We start from the raw sequence: 14,094 nt of genomic DNA, 5'->3' as shown, positions 1-14,094 counted from the left end.
TTATCACATACTTATTTAAAAAGTTATGGATGAAGCTACATGCTGTTGTTCTTATTGGTCTTTATTTTAATTTAATTCATTTATTTCACTGTTTAGCCTATCTTCTATTACAATTAATTCTAGGGGTCTCTGGCAAGCTATCCATAGCAAATGTAATCCATTGACACTAACTTGTGTTGAGAAACAGAATGTAAAGTCACCAACGGCTCTTTGTCTTTTCTTCCAAAGCAGTTGAAATGCTTATTCCATCAAAACCAAAAGATTTCCATCATTTTGCTTTATTTTACATGGATTTTATTCTGTTGCTCTTACCTTTTGTAGAACCTGCAGAGTAGTCTCTCTCTGGACCATCCAGAACATGAAGCTGTGAGAGCTCATCTGCATTTAGTCTATGCCAGGATCTGTTATGGCTCTCCCTCAGTGGTGGGGAATATTCTAGATCACAGGGTGTTTCAAAATTGCAATCAAAAACTGGAGGGGAAAAAAGGAAAGTGGAAAGAGAGCATGTTAAGATTTAGTAAATAATAAGTTAGAACATGTCATATCTGAAAATGGCAAAGAGACTTTCCTTCTTTCTTTAGATGGCCCTTTTTCTCTTTGCTTTTTTTAAAAAATCATTCTGCATTTCTGCATTGTATAGGTATTATTTCATAATAAATCAATACTATATAAACAAAGTCTATGGAGATTCTCAGTCATCCAGGTCATGGTTCTCCCAAAGGTGCTTTTTCAAGAGGCAACTGGACTTTCTGGTTTTTCTTTGAAGAGGTTTTGCTTCTCATCCAAGAAGCTTCTTCAGCTCTGACTGGATGGAATCTTTCCATTCCCCACCATCTAGTCAGAATGGAAGATGCTTCTTGGATGAGAAGTGAAACGTCTTCAAAGAAAAATCAGAAAGTCCAATTGCCTTTTAAAAAGCACCTTTGGGACGATATATAAACAAAGATAATGGTGTCGCCCCAAAGATCTCAATTAGGTATCTACTGAGAATGGAAATATTTAAGTATAACTAGAAGTAAGATTTACTATAGAAAAGGCTCTTCCTTGCTTTTTAAGTGCAACAGGAGATGGCCAGAAGGTAAGTGCTGGGTGAATAGTATAATGGTATAATTTTAATTCCCCACTTCTATGAATTCCTTTTTGTGCTTGTCTTCTCCCTCATTGACATGGCTAATAAAAAGAGTAGCACAAGAACAAAAATGTGTAAACCCTCCTTCTTGTATTTTGTTTTTAATCTTTGTTTACAGCTGTAATTGCTTTTAATAAGTTTTATAGTATTTTTATGGTAGACTTTATTGTACTCATCTCAGAGATGGGTGTCAGATGGGTTGCCATATTAATGTAACAAACAAATAAAAAGCATAAGAAGAGATTAAAGAATATATAGGACAAAGTCATTTTAATGCAGCATCCTACTGCTTTTATTCAAGAGATTTGTGGTAATTTTTACTTGAAATGGTGAAGACATTCTGGCTTGTTCGCTTCTCTTTCTCTGATGATTCACTTATGTTTTCTTTTAGTCTTTAGTTAGATCAGAAAATGCAGAGTTTTGGAGGTAGGAGGAGAAAATGTGTCCTTTGATGTTTTCATTGACAGCTATTATTCTAGTTTTGGAATAAAATTAACTTCCCAAACTGAAATTGGCAATAGCAAAATACATTTTAAAAACTTCAATTACTTTCCCTATTAAATATCTAATTTCTTTCCAGGCTGTCAACATTTATGATTTCCCTCCATTCTCTTGGAAAACATACCTTTTAATCCTAAAGTTAATGACCCTGTCCTTTCTGTGATCTAATTCCAATAACTGTAAGACACCTGCATAATGCTAAATTGAAGCAAATTAATGCTTTTGCATTTTTCCTTCTTCTTTCCCATATACTTTTATTTTCCATAACTGTGTCATAGTTCCTTCTTCATACCAGGTGGCTACAAAAAACAAACCTGTAAATATATTTAGAAGGACAAATATCAGTTCCTTTCACATTTCCAGAAACTATTTAGGATGAATATACCTTGTTCCCTCTCCCAATGTGCACATGTTCATCAGCTATGTACATGTAGCAAGTCTGTATGTCATTTACATGCATATGCGCTCTCTCTCTCTCTCTCTCTCTCTCTCTCTCTCTCTCTCTCTCCCTCCCTCTCCCTCTCTCCCTCCCCCTCCCTCCCTCCCTCCCTCCCTCCCTCTTTCTCTCTCTCTCTCTCTCTCTCTCCCTCTCCCTCTCTCCCTCTCCCTCTCCCTCTCTCCCTCCCCCTCCCTCCCTCCCTCCCTCCCTCTCTCTCTCTCTCTCTCTCTCTCTCTCTCTCTCTCTCTCTTTCTCCGTACAAATGGGAAAGGCTGCAATTAATTATGAAAACCCTAGTTGCTGAAACATCATCTTTGTGTCCACCAAATTCATTAGCTTCTGCAATATAGAGTTAAGGACAGCAGAATAATCTTGTCTTCAAACGTTCATTCTAATCAGTTTCTAAAAATATTACGTATCTCCTATGCATTGCCTCTGTTCTAATTCTCTGTTTGAAAGTGAATTTATAACAAAATATAGCTTGACTCCTCAATGTTCTTTTTATTTTTTGCACCATTTACTTTTTTCTAATCAGAAATTTATTCAACATATTGAGAGATAGCATGATGTGTGATTGTATTACATTATTTTATTGATTGAATGACTGCAGGTCTTATAAACTGCTCCAATCAAACTGGGTGATTTACATTTCTCCAAATACATGGATTAAAAACAGAGAGAACAAATACACATCATTGATAACCCAAAAAATCAAATGAAGAATCATGCATCACAATTTGTTTGATAATCTACAAAATTGGGATTGACTTTTGGTGACCTCACAGATAAATTTTCTCCAGAACTATCTGTCCTTCAGATCTTCCAACAGTGCATCATGTGCATTGCTGGAAGATCTAAGTGCACATGATGCACTTAGATCTTCCAGTTCATTAACATTTCTGCTGGTCATCTTTTTCTTTTCTTTCCTTCAACATTCTAGATTACTCCAGAGGACTAAATCATCATGGAATGTATCCAAAGTATAATAAATTAATCCTGCTTATTTGTGTCTCAAGTGAGAATTCTAGATTGATTTGTTCAATGATCCATTTGCTTCTTCAGATCCAATTTTTGCTTCCTTGGCTAGAGAATATCATAGTTTGCCTGATTCTGATCTTTATACATATAATCACAGTATCTAAATATTGATGGCTATTCTTCTAGTCTGTGGCATATTTCTCGATTGCTTGTTCCTTCCTTTTGATGGCTGATCCTAAAAGCCAGTCACCCCTTCAATATAATTTTAATATCATTATCAATTCTAAGGCTGATTATTTTACCTGTTGCCATTTGTTTGATCTAACTTTAGTTCCATTTTTTTCCTTGACATTTATTACTAGAGCTTGCAAATCCTTTATATTTTGGCTATCAGAATAGCATCATCAGCAAGGTTTAGCTTATTTATGTTTCTTCCTCCAGTTTAAAAACCATCCTCATATTCTTCTATTTGGCTTCCCTCTATATATGAAGAACAGTCTTTCTATAATCAATGAAAGACAAACTTACTCCTTTATGGCATTCTTTGACCTTTTTAATTATCCAGACTGTATCAGCAATATTTCATGTTCTAGAGTCAGCTTGGACACCTGGCACTTCCCTCTTCATCTAGGGTTCTAAACTATGTTGGATGATCCTAGGTATTTTTTAGCTAGCATGAAAAATTATGAATATTTTTCAATAGTTATTTAATGACCAGGAGGAGCAGGAAGAGGAGGAGGAGGTTACTTCAGAGGACCATGTGGAATAACAACTTGTTTCAGACAGCAGCAAGAAAACACCTCAGATTGATCTGGCTGCAGAACCTATGGAGCAGTTTGGAAGAAGCAGAAAATGGAGAGATCTGATCTAGGCTCCTCCCAGTCTTATGTCATGTAGGGTTGAGTGACAGGCAATAAGGTCTGCATGACCCCTACCATGTTCATAAGACTCTAAAGACCTGGCTATGTGAATGAGCCTAGGGTCCTGAAAATGTTAGGGGCCCAGTTACCTGTTTGCATGGTTAATTTTTATGTAATTATTATGATAATTCTCAGTTGCCTATGTGGATTATTTGTAACTGTTTCTGTGTTTTTATGGTTTTAATTGTTGTGATATTGTTCACTGCCCAGAGTCAATTAGATTGGTTATTGCTTGCACCTGGAACCTCCATCTGTTGCACCTATCACTTGCCTATGAAATCTTTGTCCTTTTATACCAAGACCATCTGATGACCCTGTGATAACTTTATGACTTTGGGATTGTGCCTTGATGATGCGTATGCCTGCTGCTTGGAACTTTTTCTTAGTAGGGTCTTGCTTGTATGTTTCCAATGAATTTGGGGACTATTTAAGACTGTATGTGCATTTGCATACATGCCCTGCCTGCCACTGCTTTGTGTGTGTATGTGTGCGTGTGGGTATATGACAAATCTGGGATAGAACAATTAATATACCTGTTAAATTTCATTCCCTGGATGTTGATTGGCTTTTTCCCATTGGCTATTGCGTCATTCTTTAGATCTGCTGATATTATTTGGCTAGAACCTTTATAGATTTTTTTCCCATGTCTTGCTATACTTGCATAGGTTTTCCATTAATTACATGTAGCTCTTTGATTAGATAATAATCAGAATGATGATTCATCTTCCAAAACTAGAGGTATTAATAACCCATCATTATCTATCAGGAACCTACAGTGGAGCCTCTTAATTATTCAACTACTTTTCAATGGCAAATCCCATTTGGACCAGAAAATGACTTGATAATAGCATAGAATCTACTTTCAGCTCATACATCAGTTCAAAAGTCCACAAACTCCCGACTGAACTCTGCAGGGTATGCTTTTTGAAATTATCCAACATCAACCATCATGGAGATTCCTAAGCCAGGTTTAGGCCCAGGAACTCAGGAAACAATCCTTCCAGGTAGTAGCCCAATACCAATTATAAGCATTAACATCTTGTTAACCCAAAAAGAAGGACTTCTGATAATTTTTGAATTGCCTCTCTATAATCTTGGTGTTGTGACTGCTGAAGCACTGAAAACCTAAAAGAGAAAATTCTAAGAGGGCTACATCCCCACCAGAGGTGGGTTTCAGTAGGTTCTGACCAGTTCTGGAGAACCGGTAGTGGAAATTTTGAGTAGTTCGGAGAACCAGTAGTAAAAATTCTGACTGGCCCTGCCCCCATCTATTCTCTGCCTCCCAAGTCCCAGCTGATCAGGAGGAAATGGGGATTTTGAAGTATCCTTCCACTGGAGTGCAGTGGGAATGGAGATTTTACAGGGTTTTTTTTGTTTTTTTTTAATTTGATTTATATGCCGCCCTTCTCCGGAGACTCAGGGTGGCTTACAATGTGTTAAGCAATAGCCATTGCTTAATGTATCCTTCCCCTGCCACGCCCACCAAGCCATGCCCACTAAGCCATGCCGCGCCCATCAAGCCACACCCACAGAACTGGTAGTAAAATATTTTGAAACCCACCACTGATCCCCACCCTCACCTAGCCATGTTTTTGTAGAAGAACCAGTCTATTTCATCACCAAAATGTGCATAAATATGGTCTTGTTAGAAATGGATTTAGTGATTACCATTAGAATTTGAGATCAAGATAACTAGCCATCTAATTTCCTGGAAACAGGGATGAGGCGGAAGCCACAGAATAGCCATCTAGTTCCTCCCATGATAATTCTCTCCCACCTCTTAACTGAAATCTGCTTTTCCTTACTTCAGGGCCCCTAAATCATCACAATATCCAACACTTTATAAATATAAATATACCAGAAATCTAATTTATAAGCTGACCATAGTTTATAATTTCTTCCTGATTATTATTGACAACTGTTGAAATGTATTCCTGATTATTATTGACAATTGTTGAAATTAATACATAACATTATTAATTTTTTTAGCATTTCTGGGTGATATCTCAATAACAGTTAGAAACCAGACTCTTAAAACTGAAGTACATAAAAATTAGTACTATAAATCTCTGTCTTACTTACAGTGGCAATGAATGTGCCATTGGGAGATGTGAATGTTACAGATAGATTGTCTTGGAGAAATTCCATCTATCTATGTTATCACTACGAGTCAGCAACAACTTGATGGCACCTAATCAAATTAATTAATATGTCTATGTAAAATGAAATACAAATCAGTAATGATATGTCCAGAAATCTCAAATTATCATATTTCCTGATCAAAGTCAATGCAAAGATTACAATCTTCTGTCTAGATCTTGAATATTTTGGATGGGTCTCTGAATTTAACTAGACATTCATGTTCTAATATGCTTTAGAATCTAAGTCTAGATTCTAAAACAGGCTTTTCCACTACTATACCTTCCAGATATTTTGGTTTTAAATTTATATACTGGTAATCCTTCAGTCAGAATGGCCACAGGAGCTTAAATCCAACATTTTTGGAAAAGTTGAAAAAATCTGATTGAATTTCCATAGAGTATCTGATATTTTTTTTATTGGATTTTGTGAAGCATGCTAGGAAAAGAATTTTAGTAGGTCATGATTATGCCTGTGCTGTCATTCTTGAAAAATTCATATTCTCCTGGCCAAAATATAGCACAAAGTTCCTACTGCAAGGAGCAACAAAAGGGTTTCCATGCAGGTTTTGTAACCATTTAAGAAAATGGTTTGCCAATATCTTCTTCTAAAAGAAGGACCAATGACTTGCAGTTTTCATTGTCCTTGGAATTGTACACTTATATAGCTAAAGCAGGAGAGACAATGTTAAGACAGTTTTTGTAAACTATGACCTTTTAAATAAATATCCATAGATATGCATTAGGGAGGAGATACTGTTAAATTGCTTTCTTGAGAGAAGAACTCTGCTCAGTCAGCCTTGGGACCTCTATTAACCCTGTCTAACCTCTATATACTTAATTTATAAGGCCTATAAAGTTTTAATTCATGACAGAGAAGTGACATTTATTTTTTTAGTTATTAATTCCAAAATGAAAACTGGCTCCCAAATTTCCTTTGTATCCAAGGGCATTGAATCTAGTCATCAATTCAATGTAGGAATCCAAATTAAAGTGTCCCTGCAGGTGACTGTCCAATCAATTTTGTGTAGTGGTTGAGATGCTGGCCTAGAAATCAGGAGACTGTGAGTTCTAGGTCTGCATGAGAGCCAGCTAGGTGACTTTGGGTCAGTTACTCTCACTCAGATGAATCCATTTCACAAGGTGGTTGAGGAGAAATAAGAGACAGGAATATTAGGTAGATTTCTGTCTTGAGGTATATATTTAAAAAGTGGGATAAAAATCTGTCAGCAATATTAAATAATTCACACCATTGCTAGCAAACATCAAAAACTTCTGTTAGGCTGTCCCACCTTCTTTACATGGATGATCTGAAGCTATATGAGAAAGCACCATCTGAAATAGAATCGCTGCTGAACACCATCAATATTATACAACCAAGATATTGCAATAGAGATTGGACTGTGTTGTGCTCACCATTAAACAGGGAAAAGTCATGAAAATCAAGATGCCCCATGAAAATAACATAAAGAGTCTGGATAAAGACAATCATTACAAATCATTACAAATATCTGGACATCCTTCAAGCTGACAACATCAAGTACACTGAAGTCAAGAAAAAGATTAGAAGTGAATACATCAAGAGAGTGAAGAAGATCCTAAAGTCCAAATTCAGTGGAGGAAATACCATCAAGGCAATCAACACCTGGGCAGTTCCAGTTATTAAATACATTAGATGCATTGGAATAGTGGACTGGACTCAAGCAGAACTAAAGGTCCTAGATAGGAAGTCCAGAAAAATAATGATGAATCATGCTCTTCATCATCACAGTGACATTGACAAACTCTAATTACTAAGGAAAATAGGTGGATGTGGAATGCTGCAAGTTCATATGATGGTTGAAGAAGCAAAAAGGGCATTAGAGGAATATGTGAATGACAGTGAAGAAAAAGCACTAAAGCTGGTATACAAGGAAGGCTTGCTGAGTACTGGAGAGATCAAACTTGGCGTACAAAAAAGATCAAATGAAGAACAGAAAAGAGACAAGGAAAGACAAAATATTACGTGGACAGTATATCTTTAAAAAATTAGGTCTTATTATTATCATCTGCTTTGCAGCCAAAGCAGATAATAACAAGACCTAATAATAGCTAAGTGCAGGAAGACAGAGGCACTAATTCTAGCTGCACAAGATCAAACCTTAAGAACAATGCATACAAAGCCAAAATTGAGCAAAATACAGCAACAGACAGCAAGAGCTTCCTCTGCAAAGAAGCTGAAGAAATGGATTACCTGGTCATTTGCTATAAGAAGGTTTCACGGACTGGCTACAAACAATGGCATGACAAAGTAGCAACAATGGTGCATTGGAAGATCTGCAAGAAGTACTATTTGTTTGCAAGCAAGAACTGGTGAGACCATAAAAGAGAAAGAACTGGAGAAAATAACAAAATACAAAGACTTGCAAATACAAATAGGATAGCAAAAGAAAGCAAAGGTAGTACCAATAGTAATAGTAATAATAATAGGTAATAGTAATAGTAATAGTAATAGTAATAGTAATAGTAATAGTAATAGGCAAAGGTAGTACCAATAGTAATAGTAATTGGGTGCAATATCAAAACAACTGGAGTACCACTTAAACATTATTGGCATTGAAAAAATCACCATCTGTCAATTGCAAAGGGCAGCTTTACTTGGAACAGCTTACATTCTGTGACAGTACCTGTAACACCATCAAACATCAACTTCTATGGGAAGGACTCAATAAAAATGCCAAATCCAATCTGAACATCTGGCTGACTGTGCAACGAATCATAATCTCTGTCTGATTACATACAATGAATAGCTCAATCAACTCTGGAGATAATTGGGTCTATTGCAGGGGTGAAATCCAGTAGGTTATGACAGGTTCTGGAGAACTGGTAGCGGAAATTTTGAGTAGTTCAGAGAACCGGCAAATACCACCTCTGGCTGGCCCCATAGTGGTATGGGAATGGAGATTTTGCAATATCCTTTCCCCAGGAGTGGGGAGGGAATGGGGATTTTGCAGTATCCTTCCCCTGGAGTGGGGTGGGAATGGAGATTTTTGCAGTATCCTTCCCCTGCCATGCCAAGTCACGCCCACCAAGCCACGCCATGCCCATCACGCCATGCCCACAGAACTAGTAGTAAAAAATTTGGATTTCACCACTGGTCTATTGTCAAATTGTTCTTGTTGTTAGAAATTAGAACATTTTTCCTAACTTTTTTTTTTCACTTTGTCATTTCTTTACAAATCCTGAACATTTTATACAAATCTTACATTTATAGGGTTTTTTTTAAATCAAAAACAAATACCAATACAAGCAATACAGCAACTTGGGGAGAAGGAGGGGGATGTTGAACTGCCTCCATTGCATCAAAGAGAGGATTTCTCCCCCCCCCCAGAAATGGGCAGTCACATGATCGATCTCCAGGAGATCTTCCAGTATGGTATGGTGCCAATTTTCTTGGCCAGCTTGCTGAGCTCCATAGTACTCAAGTAGAGGTAGCGGTTGAGCAGCTCCCAGTCCAGGATGTTATGGACGGCATTCTGCAGGATGCATCAGTCCACATGCAACATCCTGAAGGCCCGGGGGTTGAGGCCAGCATGGTGGGGCAGCATGGAGGTCAGGGTGTTCTGCAGCATCAGGAGCCGCCAGTAGGTCTTTTCCTTATTTTTCCTAACTTTTTTTTTTTTTTTAAATTTGATTTATATGCCGCCCTTCTCCGAAGACTCAGGGCGGCTTACAATGTGCTCAGCAATAGCCTTCATCCTTTTGTATATTTATACAAAGTCAGCTTATTTCCCCCACAAACTGGGTCCTCATTTCACCTACCTTAGAAAGGATGGAAGGCTGAGTCAACCTTGAGCCTTGGCGAGATTCGAACCCTGCAGTAATTGCAGGCAGCTGGTCTTAAGCAGCTTAATAACAGGGTGCCTTAAGCCCTTGTACTACCAAGGCTCATTTTATTTCCAACTTTCAAGTGGAATTTGCATTTCTTTAACCCAAACTCATTATTTGGGCCCAGCCTTTTGACATGATAAAGAACAGGTCTTTGCATTCATCTACATGAAATCTCTTCAGGCACTTGAAGAATGCGACCAAATAACATCTTAGTCATTTCCAGTTCCTTCCATCTCTTCTCATAAGGCTTAAGCTTCTAGTCCCCTGATAATTCTTGTTGCTTTTCTCTGAGCCTGTATTCATTTCTCTGAATTCCATTTCCAGTGTGGTGTCAAACTTTACATATTACTCAAAGCAGAGTTTATCTATATAGAATACTGTCAGGTAGAATAAAGTGAACTGTTGCTTCCTATATTTAGAAATTATTGATGCAGTTTAAAATTGGATTTACTCCTTTTGCAGTCACATCACATTGCTGACTCATGTTTCTAATCAAATACTATTCCAATTTCCTTGTTACAGGTACTACTGCAGCTATCTAGTCTATTGGGACAGGTACTGTTACCAATCTAGAAAATCCCATTCTGTACCTATGTATTTCATTAATTCATTTCTCTTTAAGCCTTTATTCTGTTACTTGCAGTCCATTTTTATAACTAAGCAAGACTGGCCTCATGTATTAGGTCTCCCACTTAATTTTGAGCATTCAGCAAATTTACAAATTTAAAAACCTCATCTAAGCACTAACAAAAAATCCTGAACAATCAGGATCCAGGATTGAATTTCCCTCCTTCTAATAAGGAATCATTCACAAACTGCCTTTGTGTATGAATAGAATAGAACAGAACAGAACAGAACAGAACAGAATTATTAATTGATTAGTTTTGCAACCTTATCAATAAGATAAAAGAAAAATAAAAAATTAATCTAGTTCCAGGATAAAATAGGTGGAATGTAGTACAGTGATAATGTTTTTCTTAATTCACTGTTGGGTTCCACTTAACTTTCATACCATCCAATTCAAATCTAACTAGTTTCTAATTTGCACATTTATGTGATACTTCAGAAAATGCATTGCTGAAAGCAAGTTATATTTACAGCAATCTCAAATCTACTAAATAAGTGGTATGTTGAAATAAATAGTCTAACAGAATTAGTTTTTGACTATTCCAACTTCAGATAATCATCACAAGGTGTTCAAGATTCTTACAGACTGATCAGGTCATGATTTGTTCTACAACCTTTTTATGACCTGCGTCAGGCTGACTGTTGTATAATTCCCTGGATCTTTTTTGTCTCCCTTTCTGAAAATAGTAAAAACATTTGCCTTCTTCCAATCATTTGGTATTTCATTCATTTTTCAGTATTTCTAAACTAGAATACATAAAGTTTAAATGAGACCATCGGAAAATTCCTTCTGTAGCACAAGAAGTAATTCTTCTGGCCTTGCAGTTTTAAATTCATTGAAAATAAATAAGTCTTCTCTGTCCATGTTCAGTATTCAGTCTTTCCCTCCATAATTGCCTGGTGGAACAACGTCATCTTCTCAGAAAGAAAAAGCCAAAATATTGAGTTGTTGTTGTTAGTTGCGAAGTTGTGTCCGACCCATTGCGACCCCATGGACAACATTCCTACAGGCCTTCCTGTCCTCTACCACCCCCCAGAGTCCATTTAAGCTCACGCCTACTGCTTCAGTGACTCCATCCAGCTACCTCATTCTATGTCGTCCCTTTTTTCTTTTTGCCCTCAATCGTTCCCAGCATTAGGCTCTTTTCCAGTGAGTCCTTCCTTCTCATTAAGTTGCCAAAGTATTTGAGTTTCATTTTCAGATCTGGCCTTCTAAAGAACAATCAGGGTTGATCTCCTCTTGACCGGTTTGATCGCCTTGCAGTCCAAGGGACTCGCAGGAGTCTTTTCCAGCACCATAGTTCAAAGGCCTCAATTCTTTGACACTCAGCCTTTCTTATAGTCCAACTTTCACAGCCATACATTGCAACTGGGAAAACCATAGCCTTGACTATACGCACTTTTGTTGGCAGGGTGATGTCTCTGCTTTTTAGTATGCTGTCTAGATTTGCCATAGCTTTCCTCCCTGGGAGCAAAGGTATGGCAATTTCTTGGCTGCAGTCCCCATGTGTGGTGATCTTGGAGCCCAGGAAAATAAAATATGTCACTACCTCCATTTCTTCCCCATCTATTTGCCAAGAATTGAGATGCCATGATCTTAGTTTTCTTAATGTTGAGTTTCAAGCCAACTTTTGCACTCTCCTCCTTCACCTGCATCAGAAGGCTCTTTAGTTCCTCTTCACTTTCGGCCATTAGAGTGGTATCATCTGCATATCTGAGGTTGTTGATATGTCTCCCGGCAATTTTAATTCCTACTTTTGATTCATCTAGCCCCGCTTTTCTCATGATGTGCTCTACATTTAAGTTAAACAGGCAGGGTGACAGTATACAGCCTTGCCGGACTCGTTTCCCAATTTTGAACCAATCAGTGGTTCCATGTCCAGTCTTTCTTGACTCATATATAGGTTTCTCAAGAGGCAAATAAGATGGTCTGGTACTCCCATCTCTTTAAGAATTTGCCACTATTTGTTGTGATCCACACAATCAAACACTTTAGCATAGTCAATGAAGCAGAAGTAGATGTTTTTTCTGGAACTCCCTAGCTTTTTCCATGATCCAGCGTAGTATATTTTGATTACACGTTAAAAACATAATACTGTTGTGGATTGATCTTTGGATATTTGAAGAAGTAGTTACATTTTAGAAACTAATTAAACATTGATTTGAACATTCCTTTATTGTACAAATCTACCAATTACAACTGACAACTCTAGGTGTGATTTAACTGTGATCTAGGGAGAACTTGGAAGAAATGTCACAGATAAGGATGATAAAATTTTAATTTATCTATCTATTTAGGCTTATAAACCACTTCAATTCCAAAAAAGCTCCTATAAAGGCTGTCATAAAATATAACTGCTTTTATGTTTTGAACAACTTTGTATAACCACAGTGTGTGTGATATACTAATTGTGCTATTTATATGAGTATACTAGGCTACCCAATGACAATTGGACCATCATTAAATTTTAGGCTGACCATATATTACTTTTGCTCCAATGCTGGACATGCCTGTAAAGTATTGACTTACTTAAACAGATAAACAGAAAGATCACATATGGGCAAAAAAGCACTGGGAGTGGGAGCCACTTCTGATTCCTGCCAGCTTCCCCATTGATTTTGCTTATGGGAAACTTGCAGGGAGTGTTGTAAATCATCATGTGAAAAGGAGATTCTGCAATAGCCACAACTGGCTGCAAACTCCTGGTGAATTTTGTTAAAAGAAGAGGGTGAGAGAGAGAATTTAACTGATTAAAATTAATCCAAATCTCCTGGGCCAGATGGATTAAATCCCAAAGTACTGAAATTAAAAGTAAAAGTGATTGCCTTCAGAAAAATTGCAGGAGAGCAAATATCTTCAAATGGGAAAAGGATTAGGAGAAACCCAGAACAATCAGCTTGACATCTATGTTTGGAAGGATTTGGAAGGATTTTCCAGTATCATGCCAGCAAATACTTGTATAGGCCTGCTTGAATTACAGGAACCAGAGTGAATTTGTCACAAACCACCTGTGTCAGACTTCATTCCATCCTTGATACCGTGTTTCCAGAAAAAATAAGCACCAGGTCTTATTTTTGGGGAATGTCTTACCAGCTTACCTTAGGACCATCACAGCCATGCCTCCCATGCCCTGAAACCTGTCATGCCACTGCCCGACTTCTTCTGCAGCCATTTGTGGCCAGATGCTGCATGGCACGTCGTGCTGGTGCTGCACAAGGCTGCATGGGGTGTTGTGCTGTTGTATGTGTGACTGGTGGCACTGGTGCTCTGCCATGAGCAGCAGCAGCAGCACAATGTTCCATGTGATGGCCAGCTGTGAGTGACCACAAGCAGCTGCAGAAGAAGTCAGTGCAACAGGTGTCAGAGCATGGGAGGCCTGGCTGTGGTGGTCCTAAGGTAAGCAGGTTCAGGGAACGTGGGGCAACTCCACCCCCACTAGGGTTGCCAGGTCTGCTTCCAAAAAATAGCAGACAAGCGGGGGGGAGGGGGGG

General features: G+C 37.9%; 1 protein-coding gene across 1 annotated transcript in view; it reads right to left on the bottom strand.

The window, feature by feature from the left end:
- ALK (ALK receptor tyrosine kinase) overlaps positions 1–14,094 on the bottom strand; it is a 650,975-nt gene that overhangs the window by 446,761 nt on the left and 190,120 nt on the right. The window contains exon 3 of the mRNA XM_070957560.1: positions 313–471. Coding sequence (XP_070813661.1) covers positions 313–471 — 159 coding nt within the window. The remainder of the gene's footprint in view (positions 1–312; positions 472–14,094) is intronic.

Source organism: Pituophis catenifer, unplaced genomic scaffold (genome assembly GCF_029215685.1).
Source record: "Pituophis catenifer annectens isolate HBS135680 unplaced genomic scaffold, rPitCat1.0.hap2 SCAF_1, whole genome shotgun sequence".
Taxonomy (NCBI): Eukaryota; Metazoa; Chordata; class Lepidosauria; order Squamata; family Colubridae; genus Pituophis; species Pituophis catenifer.
The sequence above is the reverse complement of the archived record's forward strand: the minus strand, read 5'-3'. Positions and strand labels throughout refer to the sequence as shown.